This window comes from Leuresthes tenuis, unplaced genomic scaffold, assembly GCF_036924035.1.
Source record: "Leuresthes tenuis unplaced genomic scaffold, fLeuTen1.0.hap1 SCAF_22, whole genome shotgun sequence".
Taxonomy (NCBI): domain Eukaryota; kingdom Metazoa; phylum Chordata; class Actinopteri; order Atheriniformes; family Atherinopsidae; genus Leuresthes; species Leuresthes tenuis.
The window spans coordinates 19049008-19075961 of NW_027325376.1; the positions used below are offsets into that span (position 1 = coordinate 19049008).

Here is a 26954-nt window from a genome sequence, read left to right on the forward strand (position 1 = left end):
ATTAAACCAAACCCGGTCACATGGAAAAACTAAGAATAGAGTGAAAAGAAATACAGAAACACCAAGAGTCTGGCATTAGAGCCAATAGCCCACTAAAGTAAAGTAATGCAAGTAAGAACAACTCCTTAATTTGAACTGAAATGCTTTGAGAGCACAAAAGAATCAAGAAGTTAACGCTAACAATGAAGGACTTTCAATTCAGTATTTCAGTAAAACTAACTATAATGTCAGTACATCTGTAAGTGAAAATAAACTCCAAGGACTTGAAAAAAACTAAATCACATCTAGATCACTACACAAGGAGCAATCAAAATAACTGGGAGCCCATTCAATAAGGCACTGATACAGTTGTTTCTTTGGTACACTTTTCAGAACAACAACTAACCCACACTCCTTAAAAAGACAACAAAACTATACTTATTGGGTTTCTAAAAATCCGGATATGGACTTGCCCAGGTTTCTTTATTTAGAACACGCTGCATACATGTCCATAACAAAACTAAGTCCTAAACCACATTCTACATTAGTCTGGACTGGCCACTCTGACAAACAGTGTTCAGAACTGCCACCATTCACTGCTGTCACCTTGTATCTACCTATTTAGAGCTTCATAACACTAAAATGAAACCTGGCTGTGGGTGCACTTTTACACAAAGAGATCCAGTCACAACAAGAGGCTTAAGTTGCTCAGATACTGTTGATACAACCTAAGAGTACTTAAACATAACACTGTCTACAAAGACCTCCCTTGTGCCCTAACCCCTCCATTTTGTTCCCTTTATGGTAATAAACAATTAGTGGTCATTGAGCCATCCAAAAGGCCCCCAATGCCACAGTTTATGGGCTAGATGATCATTACTCTTCGATCCCTAAAAGAAAAAGACCTTTCTCCATGCAAAAGCACGAGAAAGGTCAATTGGTAGAGTAAAAGACTGGAATATTTTCAATATGACATAGGAAAACCATTTTTTTGCTTTGGATAAAAACAACACAATTACTATCACAAAAAAAAAGAAAATTAAAAGACATATTTCAGTGATTTTCTCTGCTGTATGAGGCAGTCTGATAGGTAATCCACCCCTCAAACACACAGCTAGTTAGCAAACAGCTCCTGAACACATTTTAGAAAAAAACATGTTTCTGTTTCTGTTTCTGATTATACTAACCAGAAGATTCAATCAAGTGATTGAGCCTCTGCCACCGCATTTTGGAGACAGGCTAGTGTCTGCAAACAGACAAGCCAAGGCTCTATCAAAAAATCCTGTCAGTCTATCTCATGCTAGTGCCTGGGCCAAGGGCTTATCAGGGCCCTTCCCAATTAGCAGCCTTTGTTCACCTTTGTGGGAGATGCAGAATAGGAGATAAGGCAAGAAAGCTGCATCTGAAAATCATCACAACATATAGAAACTTTTTCAAAACTTTGATGACTAGTACATTGAGTTAGGGTTGCCAAGCTGCCCTGATCGTTTCTGTGCATGAAAATACTCCATCTGACATCTAAAATGGATTATTTTGCTATCTATAAAGACAAACTACAATAAAAAAGAAAAAGCCAAAAAGAGAACAAAAAATCAGATAAGATAAACAGAAGATAAAAAGGGATATTTTTGATTGTATAAATATATCCCTTTTATTTAATTCAGAAACTGTAATTTAGGCCCCCTGGAAGTCACTTGTAACCGCAGTCCAAACTGACAATGCCCCTCTCCATAGAAAGGGAGGAATAGTATTAGCAAGCAACCAGCATCGACATCCATGAAAGTAGTAAAAGAAGCCATCAGTCTGCTTGGGAAGTAAATCTTCTATCTTACCTTCAACGGCATACTCTTCAGCTTAAGGATCCAAAGGAAATGCATAGAAAAGGGAGAGAAAAGAGAGAAAATTGATTCAGGTGTTACAGTGTCAGATTCTACACAATCAGGCAAAAGCGGCAGACTTAATACTTACAAAGCTTCTCCTTAACAGAACCAGATGTTTAATACAAGGAAATGAAAGTGCAGAAGCCTGCCACGGTACAAATCCCAAGCCAGAAAATAATGAGGGCCCAAAAAAATGTGAAATGGCCTCTAACTTGGCATGGCATCCCTGTGGAGAGGCTTGGTGTTTTGATCTGCTGCTTTGGCTGCAGGGCCAGGGTCTTTAGAAGACATTCCTAAATTAAGTTGTAGCATGGTTAATAATATTCTAATGTAACGCTACACTGCACTGGTTGAAGGTGTTTGTATAACTCAATATTTCAGTCATACTAGCAGAAGCAGCATACAACAGTGCTGGCGGCAGCATGCAGTACCCTCGTCTGGATTTGTGACAACAGTATTGAAATTATGGAAAACTACAAGATTAAACAAACTGAAAATAAAACTGTTTTTTACAGCAGAAAATACAATAAAATCTATATTGATATGGGGCCCATGTGCTGAGAAACCTGCTTCTCTTAAATTGCTTTTAGTATTAAGACTTGATAATAACAGCAGCCATTTAAAAATCCAAATCACACCATTGGAGACACAATGGGATTGATAAAAAGACAAGTCAACCAGACTTTCAATAGAACCCCCGAACAGCTGCAAAGAAGGGATTCTATCAAGTGTTCTTCACTCAATCCTTACATCTGCTCATAAATTTTATACCATTGCAGACAACTGAAAGCATATTTAAAAAAATTATAATCCTAGGATATTATAGATAATCTGTTAGTCTCCACATAGGGTTCAGAGCCTCTCAAAGGCAAGAAAGACACTGGCACTTTGGTGATTCTTGAAATGTATTTATTGGCTGCCTCTCCAAGGTTATAAAGCATATATACTTAATGGCTAAATTGTCACAAGCTCGCGGCTCGTGATGTTGGTCAAATGTCATTTCTGGTGTTTTATCAGCCAGACACATTGTCCATGACAAAACTGTGTTGAAAGGGAGGAATCCTGGGAAAAGTTACCTTTGCAGCTACTCTCACCTTTTAGCCTAGACATTTTTTTTTATGTTTTATCCTTCCTGAGTCTGGTTCTGCCAGATGTTTTTTCCTGTTAAAAGGGAGTCGTTCCTTTCCACAGTCGCCACAGGCACGCTCAGGATGGAAGATTGGACTGAAGACAAGTTTTGGTGCAATCTGTTAGTTTTATTAGCTAGGATATTATTTTTTGAATTGGCTCTATATGAATGCATTGGATTATTTTGAAATGAATTAATTGGATTGAATTGGATTATGATTACAATGAATTGAATTCCAATTGGCTTGAAATGGACTATATCATTTAAGTGCCTTGAGATGACAATTGTTGTAATTTGACGCTATATAAATAAAACTGAATTGGATTGAATTTAGAAGCAGAAAATATTCACAGTAAATGGTACCTTGACCTCTCGGGATGATTTTGGAGGCGAGAGCACAAGGTTCTGTTTATAACTAAAAACACTCAAGTTAAAATCAAAACCTCCCAGAGGGTGGGTAATCCCAATTAATGACATAAATCAGAAGCAACACCAAATTACAAAGATATTTTTTCTACTAAAGCCTTTTGTGCACTTTCAGGTAAAGCTAAAGTTTTAAAAGTTCTGTTTGTGTGTGTGTGTGTACTTCAAATTACCTTCTCATCAGGAAGTCTCATAAGGTACTTAGAGTTTAAGCATTAAACCTGTCTGTCATTGAAACCTAAAATGACGTACAGACGACTACAGTTGAATTAAAAACACACAGACACCAAATGCCGTTCCACAGCATCATTGCTTCACTGAGCTAAGGAGACGATTGATTGAAATAATTTTCTATTCAGTTGTTATTCAGGAGCTTCTTCATCATCTAATACCACTGAGCATAGGATTAAAGAATCTGAGCAGCGAAATACCAACAGACACTGAGATGGCTGGGTACCTTGTGACATTACCTGAAAGTAAACAAATTGACTCGCACAGAAATCTGGGAAGAATGATGTTCTCTGGCAGAATGTTTTGGCATTCACTGACCACTTGATCGCACAGATAAAGAACACACTCTACTTGAGAAATTTGAACTGTTGACATGTAGTTTATGGCAGAATATTAAGGACTACAGTGGTTTGATACCCAATGTGGTCACTTGGTCTTTTAGTAATCTCGATTGCAATCAAATCTTGTACGTCAGCCACAAAAGTGGATTTTCTATATGTTAGCTAACACATAGCTAATTATCATATCAACACAGAAGCACACTGGCCAAGCCATTTCTCAGCCACTATAGATTTGTCTTTTGATTTACGCACAACGGCCTTTTCGAATAACATAACTGCAACTCACCAATGTTACTGTGAATCAGATGAGCATGCTGTGTTCACTGTCATTACAGATCAGTTACAATTTGATATCATATGCTTATTTAAAGGTTTTTAGATTTTTCTCTATTAGATGTTCTTTATGTATGTTACACAGTGCAATAGGGATTGTCTAGAAAGAACAAACTTGATTTTGCTTTCACTGCTATGTGTCAGTATCATTTCATTATCTATTTAATTTCTAGAACATTTTAGAAAAAGAGGCAGACCTCTTATCACTGCATTACCGTCTGTTCAGTGAGTGGCAGAACGAAGAACTACATGATAGATAGATAGATAGATAGATAGATAGATAGATAGATAGATAGATAGATAGATAGATAGATAGATAGATAGATAGATAGATAGATAGATAGATAGATAGATAGATAGATAGATAGATAGATAGATAGATAGATAGATAGATAGATAGATAGATAGATAGATAGATAGATAGATAGATAGATAGATAGATAGATAGATAAATAGATACTAGTTGACAATGATCGCTCACTCATTCAGACCAAATACGAGCAGCTTCAAAGAAATATGCGTTCAGTGAGGCATGCATCGTTGGGATACACCAGCTTTGCCAAATTTGCCTCTTTTATCCAATTTAGTTTATGTAGTTTTATAACTCATTACATTAATCCCAGTGCTGTTTTCCATTAGGGTCTACTCCACATAGCCTCAGGCTTTCACTTCCACAGGGATCCTAGTCTTTCCAGAGCATTAGGTGATTCACATGGGAATAATGATATTCTTTTTTTTCCCTTCTTCTGAAGGAGGTGTATAAAATGTCTTTGTAATGTATGTGTGCATATTTTGCACTAGTTGTTAAATAAAGCCCATTGCTAAACTTTGCAGTCTTGTAGTTGATGTAAGAGTAGAGATGAATTGTTTTAATATTTAACCCTCTGGGGTCTGAGCCCATTATGGTCCTTTTTGAATACTTTTGATTTGCCTTTATATACCACACGCAAAAAAAGAATTGCCATACCTGTGCTTGGTATCTTTTTTTTTTCTAGTTTGTAATAATGTTGGTCAAATATGATATTTGTGTCCTGTATCTCTAAATTAGTGTGCTGTACCTCCAACATGAAAAGCATATGTGCCACGATTAATAAAGACGCTCACAGAATACAAAACAGAGTAGAAATCAGACACAGACTGCAGTAAAATAGAAAAAATATAAACTAAAATTCAGAAGGAAACAGTGGGGAAGTTGAATGTTTTCACCAATGAATCCCTTTGGGCTTTTGGAGGCATATGAGAGACTTTTCAGACCTAATCCTCACCAAGCTAAGTAAAGGATTTACCATGGGGAGGAAAGCATCCCTGCATAGAAAACAGCCTCCTCTCCATCACTATCCTCCAATTACTTTACACATGAAAGAAGCAACACAACTGACTGCTGGCACAAATGGGAGGGAATTTAAGTAAATTTAAGTAAAATTGCCAGACACAATGCTTATTTAATTTATATATAAAAGTAACATATATGTATTTATATATAAAAGTAACAATTATTTATTTTCTAACTGAAAAAACCTCCACTCCTTGCAAATGAAAGCATTTTGTAACCATATTTTAAAGGTATTTTATGGCATCACTGTTTCTGGTACAGTGGTGATCGGTTAGGAATGTCACTTTGCAGGAGGAAGGTTCTCATTTTGAACTGCCTGCGATGTTTGCATGTTGTCCTTGTGTCTGCAGGGGGTTTTCAGCTGCTGTCAAAAGAAATATGTGGTATGCTAATTACTGATTCTAAATTAGCCACCAGTGTTGGTATGCATGGCTGTCTCTGTTGGCTATGTGACAGACCTGTGAATTGTCTGCAATACAAAGACGGTGTAGTTGATTGATTGATATGGAGTCTCAATCACATTACTTTTCTTTTTTTTAGTGATGATAAACAATAAAATGTAGGGTAAAAACTGTGTGTACACCTGTGAATGTTTTCCCTGTATCAATTTTGTAATCTTTGTTTTCCAGAACCAGTTAAGTCACATTTTGTTTTGTTGCTAAAAGGTGTCATAAAGCCAATAACTTCTTCAGGTCTTCATAGGTTTGTAATTTTGGGGTATTGTTGCTTTTGGGAAATGTGACATTATTTGAGTCTACATAAACTACTTTGAATGAAACAAGAATGATCTCGGACATCAGGCTTTTAACTGATTCATTTATCCATTTGTGCTGAAAACTGAAAGAGCACAGGAAGAGAACTACATGGATGGAAATGTTTGCACAAGGACATAGATTCCTGATACTTATTTTATTATCAGAAAAAAACTGTATACTGAATTTCCTCACATTATAAGAAGCTTCCCTTCAATAACAAGTCAATTCAAAAGCCTGACCTTAACAGATTTCACACCGAATTTTAAAACACCACAAAATATAACTTCCATCCAAAAAACATGCTAATATAATTGGGGCTTTGAAACCCAATTAAACAAGCAAAAAAGAAAAGAAAAGAAAACAGACCAATTTATCCATCAAAAACATATAAAGAATTTTCAATACTAGATATCAAGAAAGAGAGGACAGAACTTGGAAAAAAAGGATTAGAGATGCAACCATAGAGTTTCAAAAAAAGAGTTTAAATTGTTTCGAAGACAAGGTGCAAATGAATCAATCAAAAATTAAAGAGAATTATGATTATAATATAACAAGTGCTACTAACAACAGATATTTTAGTATTCTTTGGATTTGGACAGTTTATCTCAAAAGATACAGTATTTAAACTACTAAATACTTGTCTATTGTGACAATAGGTCAGGTTTTGCTCTGTATGTAACCATTGCAGAGACTTCAAGAATAGCTAAAATCAGCATGAAACACCATGTCTAATCAAGGAACATGAAAAAAACACCTTCCTGACAAGATTTTGGCATGATTTGCTGTAAACTTTTTCTTTGAGTCTGACCAAAAGAAAACACAGAACTCAGCCACCACGCACTGATATTTTTTCTTACTCTATTAGGGATAATCTCCTGGCAACATCTTCCAGACGAGGGTTGCAGAATAGACAGCAGTGATGACTTGCATATCCAAAACAATCAATTATAGCAAGTAACCCATATCAACTTAAACACACAATACCATTTTTTTTATTTCATTTTTTGCTGTGTGACATGAAAGAAAAAGACAAACATTATACCCAACGATCTCCTGTAAGGTCAAACTAATTTCTCTCAGATCAAGAGAAGCAATTCTTTCTGTAGATCCAGTGCAGTGCGTGCCTCGTTTCCCAGGGTGAGGGTCGATTCTGCATCAGAAAGGCTGCTAAAATGTTTTTGAGGAGAGACTGAGTCGGAGCATCAGAGGGCTGGGAAGGGGCTTGAGTTTTGCTCAGATCCGTCACCTTTCAATAATGTTTCGTAGACTGCTCTCTCAATGTGTTGAGAGAGAATGTAGCCTCACCTCTGACCACATTCAAGTAAAGAAATTTATTTAAAATTTGTCTTATCTTTATTTTCTATGCAGTGCTCGCTTGCAAAATTACTCCCATCATTCAACAATTATTACCACTTTTCCAATAAACTTGTTAAATGAATCATGAAAAGTCCACTATTTTTTATGTTATAGTATTTAAAACAGAAAAAGACTAGAACAATTTTTATGTTTTCTAATATTACTACAGACTGACCTGAAATTTAACTTTTGCCTTAGTTCAGTATGAAAGATGTAAGGCCTTACATCTGAATTCATTCCTTGATGGTCGGGATTTGCATCCTGCCATCCTGTCTCTTCCATTTCTCCATGCTATTTCCCGTAACCCATCCCCTCCTCATCTCCACCTCTTTCTGATACACAAGGAGCCACATCAGAAGTTTAATTTCAATCACTAACAGCATCTAGATTCAGGAGGGTTAGGGGGGGTTCCCTTGTTCAATTGAATCAATGCTCCATCAAAATTATTAAAAAAATGATTGATCCCTCGTACATTAATACATTTTATTCCATCCTCTATTCTAATTTCTTTTGATTGCCTCTTCAATGGAAGTTATGCTAGTCGGCTTGAATAGATCCTTAAAGTGTTCCTTCCATTGCCCGACAATATCCTCGGGGAAAATATCCAGGTTTCAGGTCAGCGGTTCTCTACCCAGGTCAAGCACAAACTGAGAGGGTCACTGCTTTCCCTTTCTGAGTTGTTGAATGGTTTGCCAGAACATCCTTGAAGCCAACCGAAAGTCCTTCTGTATAATCCCCCCCGAATTCCGCCCACACCCGAGTTTTAGCCTCTGTAACCACCAATGCTGCAGCCCTTTTTGCCACTCAGTACCTGTCAACCAAGCCTGAAAGGCCTCCTTTTTTAGCTTGATGGGTTCTCTCACCGCTGGCGTCCACCAGCGGATCCTCCGGTTACAGCCACGACATGCAACGTGAACCTTGAGGTCACTACTCTTGGAAGCTGCATCTGCAGTCGAGGTCCAGAACATGGTCCATTCAGATACCATGTCCCCAACCTTCCCCGATATGTGAGAGAAATACGAGTTAACATCCTCATAGACATGGGCCTCCACCAAACTTTCCCAGTTTATCTTTACTTCTCGTTTGGGTTTACCAGGTCTGCCCAACAGCTCCCCTGTTTGGTGCATGTGCACAAACGACAGTCAGAACCTTCCCTCCTTTGACTTACAACCACATTGAGGCTACTCTCTCGCTCACTGGAGAGAACTCCAACACGGGGGTACGCATCCAGGGGCTTGTGAGTTTCCCCAAACCCGCCCTGGGCCTCTCTCAATGACAAACTCCAGACCAGAGTATGATAGAGTCCAGCCCCTCTCCAGGAGTTTGGTTCCAGAGCCCAACTATATCTAGTTGGTACCACTCCACCTCACACACCAGCTCAGGCTCTTTCCCCGCCAGGAAAGTAACATTCCACCTCCCTAGAGCCAGTTTGCCCCTGGCTTCACCTGCCACCCAGCTCACACTGAATCTGACCTCGAATTACCTCCACGTGAGTGGTGGGCCCATGTGGAGTTGCTGAAAGCAACATAATGTTCATTCACTGACATCGTTTAAGCATTCGGTTTATTATATAGTTAATCCAACAAAAAACTTTCTGACCAGAATCAGAGTTGAATTAACAACTTCCATAATTCTTAGCTGAGGTAGTGTAATATAAGAAATTAAACTTGAGGATTCCTAAATAAGTTTTGTGGTTACAGTAAAACTAACTGTAGACCATGTGAAACATGTCCGTGGGAGCTGTGCACCCAACTGGTGATTGCGCTTTATATTTTATTTTACTGTCCAGATTTCTCCAAAAGTCAGTTCTACAATGCTGATACTGCAACTGATATAACAGCTTGTGTAGCCTATCAGAGAGTATGAGAGAGTATTCTTTACTCTGATTTGGTCAAAGACTCGAAGACGATTTCCACGTTATTATGTGACGGTGTCAGAGAAAGACGTTATGATGGGGTCAGGAACTGGGCTAACCATGAGCTAACCTTTAGCCCAGTACTCCAAGATGTAGTGTTCCCTGAGCGAGCTTCTCATTACCTCCCACTGCTTGCCAAGTGCAACAACTCATCACTCAGCCTTGCTGCTGCTGTATTCTCCACGTAGCCTGTAGTAACTTCTCCTCAGCTTGATAGCTTCTCATATCATCTGTTCCTTGTAGCGCGTGCGTAGTCCCAACCTACAAGTATTCATGACTGAATGATCCTGGTTTCTGCAGATAGTCTGTGTAATGTCAGGTTCGATGGTGTAGGAAGGGAGGACCCAGAAGCAGACCTCTCAAAATTAACAAAGGTTTATTTCCAAGGCAAAACAGCAAAAACAGAAAGCCGAATAATCAAAATTCTTAACTGTGAAACAACAAACAAAATAAGACAAGAGTATGATGCAAATAAACAACACTATGAAAACTATGGCTATGGTGGCAAAACCTTACGTGGCGAAAAGGTGACATGAAACATGGAGGATAAGTGAAGTGAGGATTTTGCAATGAGTGAGACTGAACCTGGAAACTAAGTACTATGGGGAGGTGATTGGTGATGACGTGCAGCTGTGAACAGAAACAGGTGACTTGAGTGAACTAAGTGACGGGGAAAAAACATGGCAAGAAAACACGGAACCTGAAAACATGAAAAAGAACCTGAAAACAAGAGAGTAAAAAGATAAAACCGTGACATGTAACACCTATAGACTGTCTGACCTGTCCACTTTCAGAGGTGCTCTGCAGATTCAAAGAAGAAATCCTTAGCCATAGCACTGATAGGTGATTTTGCTCATGTTGAATGATAAATTAATAAATAAAAAAATCACATGGACATGTTAAACAGGTTAAAAACTTTTGTATGGGTGGACTTTAGCGGCACGGTAAACATCAACAGAGCAAAAGCGAGTTAATGCTTACGAAAGCTACCAGCAAAAATCTGTCTGCAAAATTGAGTTGAGGCCTCTCCAAGATCTAGCTCTGTTTCCAGGTGCCAGCAACTTACATGGTAAGTGAGCCACATGGTTAGCTCAAATAGTTAAACAAGGGCAGTTGCTTATCACCTGGACTGGCTCCTGTTGTGTGCCACTCACCCTGGGAACTGGACTACCTCCGTAAGCGAAATGTACAATTTGGAGGTATACAGATTTAAACAAATAGCTATGTTGGAACCATTTCTTCATAATATATTATCATCATCATGATATAAACATTCCTTATTGGTATTTATAGGTATTCAGGCTGACAATTAGGTGGAGCATTTACAAAATATTGCCATACATTATACAGTATACCCTACATGTATATGCAAGCACACAAACATGTAAACAGCTTGATGGTGAGACAACCAAAGCAAGACATCCATCCATCCATTATCTTCCATCCATCCATCCATCCATTTTCTTTACCTGCTTAATCAAATTTAGGTTCGCAGGGGGGCTGGAGCCTCTCCTAGCTGTCATTGGACGAGAGGCAGGGTACACCCTGGACAGGTCGCCTTTCCATCACAGGGCCACACAGAGTCAAACAAGACACACATCCATGCACGCTCACACTCACCAATTTAGTCTCCAATTAACCGGAGTACCCGGAGATAATCAAATGCGTACACGGGGAGAGCATCCAAACTCCACACAGAAAGGCCCCAGTCGGGATTTGAACCTGGAGCCCTCTTGCTGTGAGGCGACGGTGCTAAAAACCAAACCGCCGTGCAGCCCAAACAATGTTTTAAAATGGAGTTGTTATACTCTAGTTGCTGTTCAAGATTTCCTAAAAAAAGATTTGCTTCTGTTGCAATGAAAGACAAATAAAATCCACAAATAATTTCCCATGTCCTTCACAATCAATCCTCAGTTGAATTATTCTTTTCAAAAACTAAAACAAGGCTTAGACAATACTACATATATACAAAGAAAAGCAAGGGATCATTCCAAAATCAGAAGTAAGTGTACTTTGAACAAAAAAGAGGGAAGAGCACAGTATCATACAGTAGGAGAGAAAATACTCAAAAGGCACGCAGTGCCTTTTTGCTTTGAATCTACTTGATTTGCCTTGTGTACGAATTGTGCTCTAAATAAACTTGCCTTGCCTTATGTCCTGAAACTCTCTTCCACATCCTCATTAAACTGCACTCACTCATTATGCATGATAGAAAAAAAAATGTTTCTTGGAGTGGACAGGTATTGATAATAATGCATTTGTTTCAGTCCTACACAATCATTACACATTGGCAGGAGATGAAAGAAGTGTGATTTTTAGGGTGGTAAATCACACTGTTTTAACCAGTTCAACAGCGACCATTTTACCCCACAGAGAGCTACAACAGGTTTGTCATGAAGCCAAAACTTCTGACATACCCCGCAGAACTTTTTTAAAATTTGAAGTGAGATGGTCTTTGTTCATAACTTCTGAATTGGCAGCTTTATGAGCCATCAGCAAAAATTAAACCTTGATCAGGCTGGGAACATTATGTGTGTGTAGTATGTGCTCAGCTGAACTGCTGTAAAATGCTAAATGCCTGCACAATTGTTTTTAACACAAGAATGAAGAGTGTTGTATAATCACTGCATAAACGTTGCATAGCTGTAACTTGAGAGCAGTAACATGCAACTAGTGCTGGACGATACCGCAAAAGATATCACAAAATTATTTTTTGTATTGATCGATCTCGATTTGGATCAACATCTGTAACTGTAATTACAAATCCCAAGTAAAAGTATGGATCACAGGACTCTTGTACATTTAAATACTTTATTTTGCTATGAAATATGAAATTACTGTTGCAATATCTTTGCTTTGTTTTGAATGCTTTTCTTATGGGGCGGGAGCTTCTGTTTGAAGCCTGCTCTGAAAGAACTGGTGCATCGAGTAGCTTCAGCTCGCATTTTCAAGCTTCCTGCGTCCTTTGGGGTGATACCTTTTCAGGTTTTCTTCACCAACCCACAGCAAAGTTTAAACTGTTCATCATTTTTACTGAATCCAAAACACTTCCACATCACTGATGAAGAAAGAACTTTTTTGTCAACTACTTCGACAGTCTAGGACAGGGGTCTGCAACCCGCGGCTCTTTTTTCCTCATGCTGCGGCTCCACGAGGCTTGGGAAAATAAATTAAAACCTATTCAATTGAAGTATATTTTATTTGGGTTCATTCTTTTTTTTTTTAGTTATAAATAATAGTATGCATCACACTCGCCGAAAGATGGTATATGCCCGCCAAAATGCTGTGCATTTATTGAGACTTTCAGCCTAAGTTAGGCCAAATATAGAGAAAAGTAAGAAAAGAAAAGTAAAGAAAATAGAACATTTAATGATGCCTGGGCAGATTCATTTGCATTTACCTCTGACGATAGTGGCTTACCAGTATGCCTAATTTGTGGTGAGAAAGAGACCTTCAACTCGGCGTGTTTTTTATTATTATTTTTTTGCTTTGTGATATGAAATAAATCATAGTTCAAAATGTATTCATTATATAAATACGATTTAATTTTCTCTGTAGCACTTCATGGATTTCGTAAGCAACACACTATAGTTTTATACAAAGTGTAAAGGTAAAAAAACAATCTTAATTAAACTCTAAAAAAAGTATTTGCGCCTCCCAGTGTTTTCTTTTCCGTTAAAAGTGACCGACCACTGGTCTAGGAGGATAACGGGACTTCAGTCTCAATCTCAAACCTGCTTTCATGGCTCTCTCTGGCTGTACTGCTCATATCGTATGTTTCGGCTCAGTTTTCTATTCCCAAGTCCGCTGGTAGGTCATTCTATTTCTTGGTTTTTTCCTATTGGGTTTTCTTGGCAGATTAGAGATAAATTATGGCCAACTAGTGGACTGGAGTGTTCTGAGGGATATACAGCTGGCTCTGTATATAAATGGACTGAAAATGTCTTATCACAGAGATCGACATAAATTTATTCGTGATAAAATTTCTCGCCCAGCCCTGCATGCAACTGCTAAAATCAACGGAAAATAACAAGTAAGCTGAATTTGTAATCTCTCTGACTAGTTGCCTACACACTGAACCTAAAAAGTGTATTGTTGGTGATATTAGGTCAATATAACAACCAAACATTTATTTTACTGTATATGTTGCTGATAATCGCTTCCATGACACTTACTTCACCCATGAAAAGTAGGTATCACACCGAAACTCTACATTCCTCATGACATGGCTCAAGCCACTGGGGCTGGGTACCGAACTTCGGGTTCTTTTAAGGCACCGACCAAAATGCTTCGGTACTACCGAGTATCAAAACATGCCTCGTCTTTCAATGCCCAGTTTCGGTACCCAGGGATTAATCACAATCAAGAACTGATACCCTCGATTGGCTGTATTAACGTTACACTTTGCCACATGTGGTTACGCCTGCAGACTGGGTTCACGTGTATCTGCGTTGGGAACTGTAGTTCACACACTGTGTGTGTGTGTCGCCGAACCGTTAAACAGTGCCACCAAGTTCATAAGCGTGGCTCCATTTCACCAAGAGCGATCCCAATAGTGCGCGATGCTATATATGCCAAAAAGTAATCGCTGCTAAGTTCAGCAACACGATTAATTTAATAAATTATTTGACTGTGCACAAAATCAATTTAAGAGCAGAATGTTGCTCTGTGTTTTAATGCATTCAAGTCAGCCTGTGGACGCTACAGAGCCTGAGTGGCTTAATTCAAAGTCTCCACCACTGGACTCGGCTTCATCTAAGAGTACAGACGGCGCAGTGTGTGGCATTTTAACAGGTAAATTAATGTTCAACGGCAGTAATCTTAATGTTGCTGCAACTTAATACGTGCAGAAAGCAGACATTTTTTTTAAGAAAAAGTGTTAAGTGAGAAGTATCCTCAGTATGTAGGATAGTATTAGACACCAACCTTTCACTTGTTTACTGTTTTGCACTAGAAGCTATTTGTTGTTAATTTTTTCTTTAAGAAAACTGCTTGGTTTGGAATAATACTGAGCTGAAAAATAAAACAGAAGATTTGTACTGTTATGTCTAATGTAATTTCCTTTTTGTTAGAATTTATATTATAAAACTGGTATTGAAAAAAATATAGCTCAGGAACTGGTATTGAAGTAAGGTATCAGTATTGGTACCGGTATCGGAAAATTTTGATTGATACCAGGCCCTACAAGCCACAGATAAGATACACATCACATGCAGCCAGTATGCATGCTCTAATCTGTTAACATATCTGTAACTGCCACTTTTAGCAGATTCTACCTTTTTATGTTTCATCCAGGCTCTGAGACTACACTGTTGTTAAAAAGAAAAAATAAATCATCAAAGGTCAAACAACTACCATTTGATGTCAAATTGTAATGACATTTTACCTTCAGGGACTCTTCGTCTGAAGTCTCCATCCTGATGGCAAAGACATTCTACAAAGTGTAATATAGCTCCTAAGACAGAGCATAAAAGTAATGATGCGGCTCTTTGGAGATTCGGTCCCCAATGGGGTTCCCAGTGCTGAAAATTCTAAATACTTATGATGCGGTGACATGCTGTGGATAACACTGTTCACCACCATGACGCTTGTTAGGTTCGATCATCAGCAATAGAACTACCTCACTGAAGTCATTGACTTTTAACTGAGCTGTCACCCCTTGGCCAACAACTGTGAGCAAAGACACATCAAAACACAAGCTGTCACACATGGCTACAAATCTCTTTTATACCCCTGACCAAGTGGTTTTATGGCTAATGCTGCCCCCCACATCTCTCTCATTTAGAGACAGCTGGCCTGTTGCATATCAATCAATAAGAAGTAACTGCTTCAGACAGAGTTATGCATCTGTCATTAACTGGGAAGATACTGATGCATGTGATAAATTTGTTTATATATTACTAGAAACAAGAAGCACCAAAAGCACAAAAAGCAGAGATAAACTACAAGCATGTGTGCAGCTTGTGATATATAGAAAAAAATAGGCTACTGTAACAAAATCCGGTGATTTATTTAACTTAAAACATCAGTTTTATTCAGATACCTCTATGTAACAATGACTAAGTTCAGCAACTAATGAATCCATTCTATCCATTTATCCTTGAGAAGTTTGCTGAGAAATATCATTGCTTAACTGACTATTTTCTCACAAGTTCAGCCCACACAGTCAAAACATTTCCGCAAACATGTGACTAATCTGGTAAAGGGGCTGCTCTTTTTAAGTCTAGTACTGTAAGTATGTTTAGCAATTTACAGTACAGCACTGGTGATATTTTGTGTTCAAACACACTGTAAGAATGAAAAAATCTGAAACAGAAATATGACAATAAAATGAACCTTAATGCCATCATGCCCTCCTAACCATTAGATAAATTAAAGCAGAATTTAGTGTCAACATCTCAGTTTTCCTATGGCTATACTAAAGTCCAACAGAATAAAAGTCATGACTGGGAACTTTTTTCTTAATCTTTTTTATCTTTTTTTTAAATGTATTTATTTTTTATTGCTGCAGGAAGGTCATGGGAGGAAGGGTAAGAAGGGGTGGAGGGGTTGTTTGACAGCTCATCGAGATAGCAGCACATTAGTATCGACACCAAGAATTCATGGGGGGGGGGATCTTATCTTTGCAAAGCTATGAACAGAAGAGATTGGAAAGAGGAGAGATAAAGGAAAAAGAGAGGAGTGGGAGAGAGACAGGAGAGTGAGGACCTGGTGGGGTGGGGTGGGGTGGAGGGTGGGGAAGATATGAGATGTAAGAAATGGCAGACGGCTTATCGCATATGAGGAATGAGAAGATGGATGAAACTGAAGGCCGTTGTGTAAGGGTGGCTTAACGTGAAATCAACAGATTTTGATGGTGAAAGTTATGCAATAAATAGTATCCAACCTCTCATTACCATTATTATTAATGGTATCATTGGTGATATCATAACCCTATGGATATGATGAATTTATAAAACAGACCATTCTCAGACATTTGCAACCGAATCATAACACAGACAATTTACACATACAGAGGTGCAGGAAGAATGCACGTAAATATCTGACTGACTTCCATTATGAAGAGCCCAAACTCTCTCTCTCTCTGTACAAGGTAATGAACATCTTCTTCCATTGCAGTATCTCTCATTGGATTACAGTATATACCCACCAGAGATGGGGATTCGAGTCATGCGACTCGACTCGAGACTTGAGTCAAGACTCGAGACTTGACTTCAGACTTGCCCTCAAAAGACTTGAGACTTGACTTGGACTCGAGTTTTCGGACAATCTTCATTTCATGAAATGATTGTTTCTTCATTGATTCCAATATATGACAAGGCTGATGGCAGGCTGAGCGCAACATAGCCTCACGCATGCATGCAGCCACTGATATCAAAACCACTCTAACCATGGCAGCGTCAAGCTCATCTGGAACTGTGCCATGTTGTCACATTTGGCTATAAAGCGTTCATGCAGACAGCAAAAAATCAAATGGCCACTTGCAAAGTGTGTGCCATCAGGATAAATGATGCCGGCTCAACTACGTCCAACTTCATCAGGTACCTGAAAACGCACAAGGTCTCTTTGTCTCTTTGTAATGTGAAAGGGAAACTTAGCACATATCGACAGGTACCACTAATCAAACTAATCAAAGTGATCAGTGATGTAAACTGTATACAGATTATAGCTTCATTGTTCGCTGCACGGCGTTGCTGATTTATCTGAAGCAGCCTGTGGAATTTGGGAAGGACTTTGGTTAAGTAGCCTAGGTTAACAATTGCCAAATTAATTGCTAAGCTAAGTCTATGTGGATGTAGCTTAAAGGGGAACTCTGGTATTTTTAAACCTAGACCTTATTTCTGGCATGAAATGGAAGTCGGCATCCTTCGGAAGATATTTAGATTCCTCGAGATCCATATAACGGAGTGAACAGGGCTTAGACGATGCAGCCTCTAAATAAGGCATTATCTGTCTTTATTTCACAAAAACTTTAAGACAAATTAATGAATGAACGTGCTATTGCACTGTTAGTTCATAGCTGCAATGGCTTATAGAGGGATTTCTACACACTCGTCTACTGGGATGACGTCATCGCCGCCCGCCGCTGCAGCACAGTTGATTCACTCCAGTAAGGACGTCCATCATACTCAAATCTGATAAATATCCTGCCATGTTGCACAAAACACTAGCAAAAACACCAGTAGCACACTACGTGTGAAGTTAGCTGACTGTCACAGTGCACGATGTAAATAAGCTGTGCTGCAGCAGCGTGCGTCGATGACGTCATCCCAGTAGAGGTTGGAGGAGCGAAGGCAACAAGGGAGGAGAAGTGGGTGGGCGAAAGGTTGTGGCATAAGGAAACCATAGGGGTGGAAGCAGTGGGTCTTCCTGGGAGACTCACTCTGGAGTTAATAAAATAGTGGTCAGAAAAGAGCAGAGGAGTGACAGAGAGGGCCTCTGTGGCACAGTTTCCTGTGAAAATGAGATCCAGCTCTTTGCCAGCTTTATGAGTAGGAGGACTGTGGAACAGTTGTAGCTCCATAGAGAGCATGCTCCATTTTGGTTTCTCTATGTTTCAAACAAAAAGCATAACCAGCATAAGGCCATGACATGTAGACGTTCATTTGAAAGGCACCGACCGAGAGCTTATGGAGATGTACATTCAACCCTTAAAGTATAGTTTAGTTTTCTGGTCTGAACCAAAGTGCAAATGTATTCCTGGTTTGCGTTGCCATTCACATTGGCATACTTTAAACCAACAGATGACTGATAAAAGAGAAATAGTTTAAATCAATCTCACTCTGATTAGATAGCTTGTGAAGAGCTCCAGACTAACTTTTTGAATTAGCATGTAAAGGGGCAATTAACAAAAAAAAAAATGGGGGTAATTGATAAAATTGAATTTCATGCTTTGCATATGTATGTGGGCTGAGTTATATATCTGAAGCCAGACATCTCAGACATGAGTTCAAGCCAGAATACATTTCTACTAAAAAGAGGCGGTCTCAGTCTGTATCAAACTGAACTGCAGTTGGGTTTTTATTCCAGTCGCATGTAGATACAGACATCTCAGTAATCATATTATTTCATGTGTTGTTTTATTTCTCTTTATATAATCCTATGGTGATCAGCAGAATGACACAGACATGTGCCTTTTCCTAAACCAATTAATGTCAAATTTAGGGACACAGCTTAAATATGCGATGACAACATTACTGTGCAGAAGAAAACCTAAGTAAACTTAATATATTCAGTGTAACATAAAATACTGTATGTATACTTTGGCTGGGAATTTCAGATTTGAAAGAAAAAAAAACAATATAATAATAAGATAATACATTTATCTCTTTTCTGGTACGTCAGATTTTCATAGGCGACATATCCTTGTGCTTTCAGAGCCACCTACACATCACCAAATTATTCAAGATTATTGCAAACAGCTGGATGAATATCAGTAATTTGAAAAATTATCTGCTTATCAATATTCAGAATTATGTAGCACCTTTACAATACAAATATTTTGGCAATTAGAACCTTTTGGAGAAAAAGAAAAAAGGGAGGTGAGTAAAGGAAACAGCATGTGAACAAAATTTATTACTTGTTTTGTCATGGTTTTGGCCCGAAGTCCCATCGTAAATTGCCTGTGTCGATCCATCCTTACAAGCCTCCGTATACTCCCCAGGTCCTGGTTAAAATGGTCTCGCCAATAAAAGCCCATTCCCTTGTAATGAATTGAAAAAGAAGCTAGAGACTAAAGGGGCAGATTTAGTGACAATTGTTGATGATCCACAGTTGAGTTAGAATTGAGCAAGTCGGCATACCCTTCCCTACAATATGGTCGACACTGAAGTGGATTTCATCAAGAAAAAAAACCAGCACTGCCAATTCCTCCTTTGGCCTCATCTATCTAAGAAATATATAGTTAGACAGTAAATACCTCCTGGATGCACTGCAAGTTAATGCACAACGGAACAGTATGCTGGGTACACACACACTTATCATGGGATCATGACGTGTACTTCATTAGGAACCACAGTTTAATCTTGCCTTTCTGATAATTGCCCAGTTAAATCCTCCAAATCTCCATTGTACCACAGAGAAGGGAAAAAACAAAAGTGACTGTAGCGTAGTTGCAATCAAATATTGTGGGGCTGCATTGTAAGTGAACTGCTGATGCTGTAATCTCCAGGTAAGCTCTTGTAACGCTTGCATCCTTGCTTTTTCAGTCTCTGCCTTGTGCTTGCAAAACTATTAACGTTGAGCAAGGGGCTCTTGCAAAACACTAACCACCTGCCTCTCCCCAGAGCCGATTACAGCTGCGAGGTCAAGAGAAGCTAATGTGACTTTGTCTGGATCTGCCTGCTATGGCTCTGAGGTCCTGAGCGGCATGGCCCGAGATTACATGTATGGGGGATTCTAAAATAGCCTGTGCAGTCCACAGTGCAGAAATGAAAGACCAAAAAAGTGAAACTAAGTGCAAGAGCTTAGAAACACAGGTGAGTTCTAATTCTCGCTATATTTCTTGCTTTTAGTATCTACAGAAGAGTATTGATTTCTGCCTCAATAGCTTTGATGTGCTTTAGAGAGCATACCTATCCGTTTCCGCTGTCTTCAGGGAGTATTATGTGATTTACAAAAGCAAACTTTCCTGCAGGGATTATTAAAGTTATTTTATTTAAACAAATGAAAAAAACAGTAATATGTAGTCATATTAAAGAGCACTTTAATTGTCTGCAATGCTAAGTTACCTGAAATCCCCTGATACTCTATAATGAAAGCATAAATCCAATTTTAATCGCAATGCAGCAAAAGCAACAAGTGTGTTTTATAAAAATGTACATTAGAGTAGTTGATCTTCACAGCATTCTATATCATGGAAATAATTTAGATGCGGTCTCCAATTGTTGGAATCATCAGGTATATTTCTATTTTCTTTCAATGCTATGTAGGTTTACAGCAGGGACATGTGCAAACATTTTGAGGGGCTGCTGCTCAAACCTGAAGAAAGGGCATTTTCAGACATCAGCATGTAGATTCATTTGAATGCTGTAATGTTGGGAAGTACAGCCATCTAACTAACCACAAATTCATTTAAATTTCAGAATCTAATTATGAATTCAGTTTAATGAAATTATAAAAACAAACAGCTCAGACAAAGAGGGCAAATGGGTTGTTGCCTTGGCATTAAAACCCCTGTGCACTGTGTACAGTGTGATGTTGATCCTTTGATCAAAAAGAGCCTCTCTGAGATCTGCCTCAAAGCACAAACAGATGTAAAGACTTCAGAATTCTGTGATTAACTACTAATTCTTAGTCAAAGGATATACAGTACACTGGGAGTGACTTTGCATGAACGTTAATTAAAAAACATTTCATGTTGAACTTAAAGCTTAGCATCTATTGTCAGTTTCCTGCATTCATCAACTTCCTGCAGCTTGAATGAGCCACCTTCTGTCCACATGTAAAAAGTATCTTTGTCAAACAGTCTATATGGCTAATATATGGCTTATATGGCTAATAACTTATACAGCAAATGCTACATTGCAGAATTATAAATCTTAAAAATACAGTGCAGAAAAAAAGAGATTAATTGTCCTCCCAACAACATCACCCACACACACTCAAAAGGAAAGAAAACGAAGGAGAAATTGTCACAACTGCTGCCACGCAATTTAGGCATGTAGTTGTATGTCATGTTGATTGCTAATGAGGATTAACATTATTGCCACGCCGATAATGGTGAAAATGTAAATTCACAAAGTACGCTAAAACAGTCATGTTATTTTTTTGGAAAACTGCTAACCTGCCATCCCTTTAAGGTGATGACAGTAAATCTATACTCTGTCTGTCTGTTTGCATTGCACGTATTGACAAGTGTATGTACATGTTGACCTACATTATCTCTTTGTGTACTAGTGGAAGTGTCTACTTGGGTTCAAGCATGTTTCAGTGCACACTGTCAAAGCCCACATGAGATTTCACAAGGACAAAGCTATTTTGGAGATGCCACAGCAGGGGCTTGTTCTCCTGTAGAGATAAAGTGGTCTGGCCATTGTTTTTTTTATGATGATTATCAGGATTGCAACGGATCTGCACAAAGAGGAAAATAATTTCCTTATTCCTTCATTTTTAAGTTGTGCTTACACTGTTTCATAACAGCTTTTACCTGAAATCTGAAGTCATTTTAAAGCTCTAGTTTAACATAAAAAAATCCTTAGCAGTTAGTAAGGCTTTTAATGGAGAGGTTCTCTAACCAGAATTCTACCATACAAATAGTATGATTTTGCTCCCAACAAGGCTGTTAAAATGGTAGAATGGCATCAGTAGTGGCCTACAGAAGCTGCTCTTTATGCTGTGTCTTGCTTTGCATGTGTGTATGAGTGTTTGTGTGTTTGTGTGTGTGTGTGTGGGGGGGGGGGGGGGGGGGGGGGGGTGCACTGCTGGATGCAGTGCTGCTGGAATGATTCCTGTTTGAAAATCTGGGACTTTTTAACATCTATCATGATGCGTAAACATCAAGAAAGTTGTTTGGATGTGGGAGTAGCTGATTGAACTTTCAGATACCGAAGTAATCCCTGGGATAAGACTCCAGATGAGTTGAAGAGGAGACATCGAGGTTGCAGAGCAGGAACAAATTGGAGCGAAAAGAGAAGGAAATTTAAAGCATTGCTCCCCTTGATCGTGATAGGCAGTGTGAGACTACTGGCAGATAAAATAGATGAACTTGGAGCCCTGATAAGGATGCAGGCAGGATCTGAGGAAAGTATGATTATTTGTTTAAAAGAGACATGGCTGCAGACACACAAAACAGATAGCAGTGATGGATGAAGGTTTACAGTGCTTGTTCACAACAGATGGTGTAATCCTGGACATTTCACTGAGAGGGAGCATCTCTGCACCCCAGAGGATGAACTGTTGGCTGTGGGTTACTGACAATGTTTTCTACTGAGACCTGTTTTACCTGGCAGCACTGTGTGTGCACTCATCAGCTAAGTTGTGTCCAAGCTACAAAAACAACACTCAAATCCCTTCATTCTGATGTCTGAAGATTTCTACCACATCTCTCTCAAATGTTTTTCAAAAGAATTTTTTCTTATTTTTTATTTGATTTGTTACCCATCTATAAGAACAGGATATATCTAAAAACAAACTGTACTGCAACAGCAGAATTTCTCTTTTGAAATGTTTTAATTAAACTGAGGACTGATTGTGAAGGACATGGAAAATTATTTGTGGATTTTATTTGAATCTTTCATTGCAACGGAAGCTAATCTTTTTAGGAAATCTTGAACAAAAACTACAGTACAACAACTCCATTTTAAGAATGTTAATGAAAATAAGACTTCACTGTCTTGCTTTGTTTGGGCTGCTTGGTGGTGTGGTCGCCTCACAGCAACAGGGTATGAATCCTGGCCGGGGCCTTTCTGTGTGAAGTTTGCATGTCCTCCCCGTGTATGCGTGGGTCCTCTCCAGGTACCTCGCTCCACCCTCCCACAATGCAATCGATCTAAAAAAGGTCAACTTTACCATATTCTTTACAAAGAAATAATATGACACTGTTGAGTACCAATTGGTCGAACTAACACCAGAAACAACCCTTAGCTTCTTCTGACAATGTGCTGTGGATCTGAGAATTGAATGTTGTGACATTACCTAGCAGCACATACAGTTCTTTGAAAAGGTCAGCACAACAGGGCCTGTAAGAGTTGAGAGAGACTCCGATTTATAGGTTGGAGAGAAAGTGAAAAGGCAGAGAAGAAGAGCGAGGGCATCTGCTTTGACCTAGACAGGGTTTGAACAAACAAACAGGCTGCCAGGCTATCAGCACACAGAGTGAACAAACAGGGAAGCTGACAAATCTCCCACCTATCAGTGGAATTAAGCCAAGTTTCACGCAGGTTAGAAAGGTGAGATATCACAACTACAAGCAGGTGGTGTTGACAAGAGATATTAGATCAAGGAGGTGATTAAATTGACTGAGATTAAATAACAGTTATCCTGTCTTATCAATCTACCTTAAAGCATCATGTATCATTTATGGCTAATACGAGCTAATGACACAGTGTAAAGCATACAGTACTTGTCTGCTGTCAATAATATATGGAAGAACAGCACAGTTGTCCATTGGTGTCAATTTAAAACTCTGATCGCGTAGTGCTGGGAGTGTGCAGCTTCTCCTGAACACTGCATCAAGCACATCTGACCAATTAGTTCCATCTCCTCAGGTTGAATTGTACTTATTACTGAAATCAGTTCATGCTGTCTTTTGGCTGCAGTGAAAATCATCATTCTTTTGGTCTTTGTAGCACAAGACTTCAAGGGAAATGGCTAAGCAATATCTGAAATATATACTTTGAGCCAGGAATGAGTGTAGCCAGAGTGTATTAAAGCTGCTAATGAAATACACATGTGAGCATTCAATAGCAACTTTTTCACTGAATGAGGTTGAGATAAAGTCAGTTTGTCAACTTCCCATTTATCAAAAAATCTCTTTTTATCTTCCTCACCATGCAACAACCGGCCCAGTAAATGAAAGTCAAAGCAGCGATGACGTGTCTCTGATCCTGGACACTTAAATATCCATTGCACACAAAAAAATAAGCACACACAAATACAAAGTAAACTCACACCTTGCTAAACACACCTGGGGATCTACTTCAATCTCATTCAAAGGTCAGCTGCCAATAATGTGCAATTAAGTCTCGGACATGTGTGAGCTTAGTGTTATTATTTTCTGGTTACACTCCACCACTGTTTATTGTCATTTCATTAGCTCAATCTCTGTTATTCTAATTACACAGACATATTCTTTAACAAATAAAAGTTAATGAGCTTTTATGAGAGCGACTTGACGTGACCTTTTTACTTAGTCATTTAAACGCCCAACTCCTCCCCATCCCCCTCCACCCCCCATCCTGATTATGTCATATTCCACTTCTAAAGGACCATTGATATTGTGGGGATCACAGCTCTCTCGTACACAAAAGAAATACTTTTTTCACAATCAACATCAACACTCCCTACCCCTCCAAACATCCACCCATCCCTGCTGTTTTCCATAGATCATTTATCCGCGACTTCCATAAATCTACAAAATGTCCTTTTCAAGCGTCTCATAAAGACCCTCATAGATCTCCAAAAATGCCACCTCTCTGAGACAAGAGCTATTGAAGGTAGTGACTGTGCAGTATTTTAGTTTCTTTCAGTAGGAGGTGATGGGTGTCAAAACGAATATGGACATGACAGTATGTGATGTGCATTTACTTCTCTGGATCATAACCCTCTAAATATGGCCTGGAAAATAAAGGGGTGTAGTTTCCATGATAATTTCTGGAATGATGCACTGCATCACATTCAGGTTTTTTATGATGAATTTAATATGTGCATAGGAAAAGGCCTTTTCAGTTGATCATGTCTACCACATGTTCACAGTAAAATTTCAGTGGTGATACTAATTATTGGAGTTTTTTTCTTTCCTTTTTTAACACATGAGCAATTTTAGCCATTAACACAATGGCTGAGGATATCTGCCTTGAATTTGCAGGGCACCCTTTACATTCTCAAAAAGGACACGTCAGACCGCCTGTATGCACTACATAAAATATCTGAAGAATCAATACTGACAACTTGGTGGGTGGAGTTTTTTGTATAAGGTGTGAGAGACTGATTAAATGAGAAGCTAGTGCAAGCTAGAGGAAAAGTTCATGCAGCCTAAGTACAGTGTAAAACCAAGGCTGAGAAAAGAACCACAGCTCGCAGTCACAAGTGCACCAGGAGCCAGGGCTGCAAACTGAGAGCCATGGGGGCTGCTGGCAGGGAGAGCTGCGAGAGCCAACAGCCAAGTCAAGTGAGCCAAGAGTCAGCCCACTAGCAAGCTGCACATTTCTAATATTGTAGAAAGGAATAGGGTGTAAATACATGACTATACTAATACATCCACCTGTATTGAGTGAAACATCAGCAAGGAGATACAGCCAATAAGTGTGCACAAGATAGGGATAAGATAACATGAGCTCAGGGCTAAACCCGTAAAAGGAAAATAAAAAATATCATAAAGATGAATAGAAAAAATATAAGAGAATGACAGAGAACATACTGAATAAACCAGGGTCTGGACAGGATACTGAACAGTATTTGGTTAAACTTTTAAGAGCTTTTTGTTTAAAACGTGCGGTTAAATAATAGACGTCAAAGAGAGTATGTGCTGAGGAATGACCACTTTCTCCTTAAACCAGGTGAGCAAAACAGCCTAAAATATACAAAAATACAAAATAAAGTATTACGTAAACAGAGCCAGAGTAAATGGGATGAGGAGTGTAATTTGCTGAGGGTCAGAAACAAGGGCAGTTTAGAGTAAGAAAGTTTGTAATATTAATGACAGTTAGAGTATGATTTTATTACTTTTTTACTATGTGAAATAATTAAATGTTCTGCCATAGGGCTGTGTGCAGGCCTCAATTCAGCCCCCTACCCTCCTACTTCATATATATCTACACAGTCATCCACAGGAGCAATGCTAGCAGGAAAACACTGTTAACAAACAGATTTGGTTATTTTAGACACATTTTCACACTCTTTATATGGAAAGCACCAACAAAAATTTGCAATCTTTTGAGCAAGCCTTAAAGCAAACCTTGCAAAGTTCCATTCACCTTCCTAACCCTTCCTAATGATCAAATCATCAAATCAATGTGCCAGCGGACGACTCGATCAGTAAGCAGTAGAATGAACAAGGAGCAGCAGGAAAGGTGATAAGGATGTGAATGTAGTTGAAAGGGAGGGAAATTCAGACAATCCAGTCACTTGTAAAATAATGTAAGCAGTAACTAGAAAAATGAATATAGGACAATGTACCTCATCAACATGACTCCATTTAATTTATACACCATTGACTATAATAATATAGGCGTATACTATAACTTATTCATACAATACTGAATATCTGAGTACTATGGGACATACATCCTTGAATATATGAACCTGAATCCTAAAAGCTATTAAATCTTTAAATGTGGATAAGACTTCACAGAAATAAAGGAGTTCTACATGTTTAATAGCACTTTTAAGCCCCTCAACTTTTCTTCTGACTCTGATACACTTGCTATTAAACTCATTATGCATAGTTTTTATAGTTGATGGTTCCGAGGTTTATTATACAGCTCTTTGCTAGAAAGAGGTCCATTACCTTCCTGCTTTTAATGATGGAAACACAAGGCGGGAAGGTGGGTGATAGCTGCTGCTTTGGAACACTTTATAAACTGAAAATACAATATTGCAGGGAAGACGGATGCTGAGGA

At 38.7% G+C, this 26954-nt stretch overlaps 1 protein-coding gene across 5 annotated transcripts in view; it reads right to left on the reverse strand.

The window, feature by feature from the left end:
• nrxn2b (neurexin 2b) overlaps positions 1-26954 on the reverse strand; it is a 634570-nt gene that overhangs the window by 499332 nt on the left and 108284 nt on the right. For all 5 annotated transcript variants that reach the window (XM_072375804.1, XM_072375805.1, XM_072375806.1 and 2 more), the window contains exon 3: positions 1812-1832. In XM_072375804.1, the coding sequence (XP_072231905.1) occupies positions 1812-1832 (21 nt within the window). The remainder of the gene's footprint in view (positions 1-1811; positions 1833-26954) is intronic.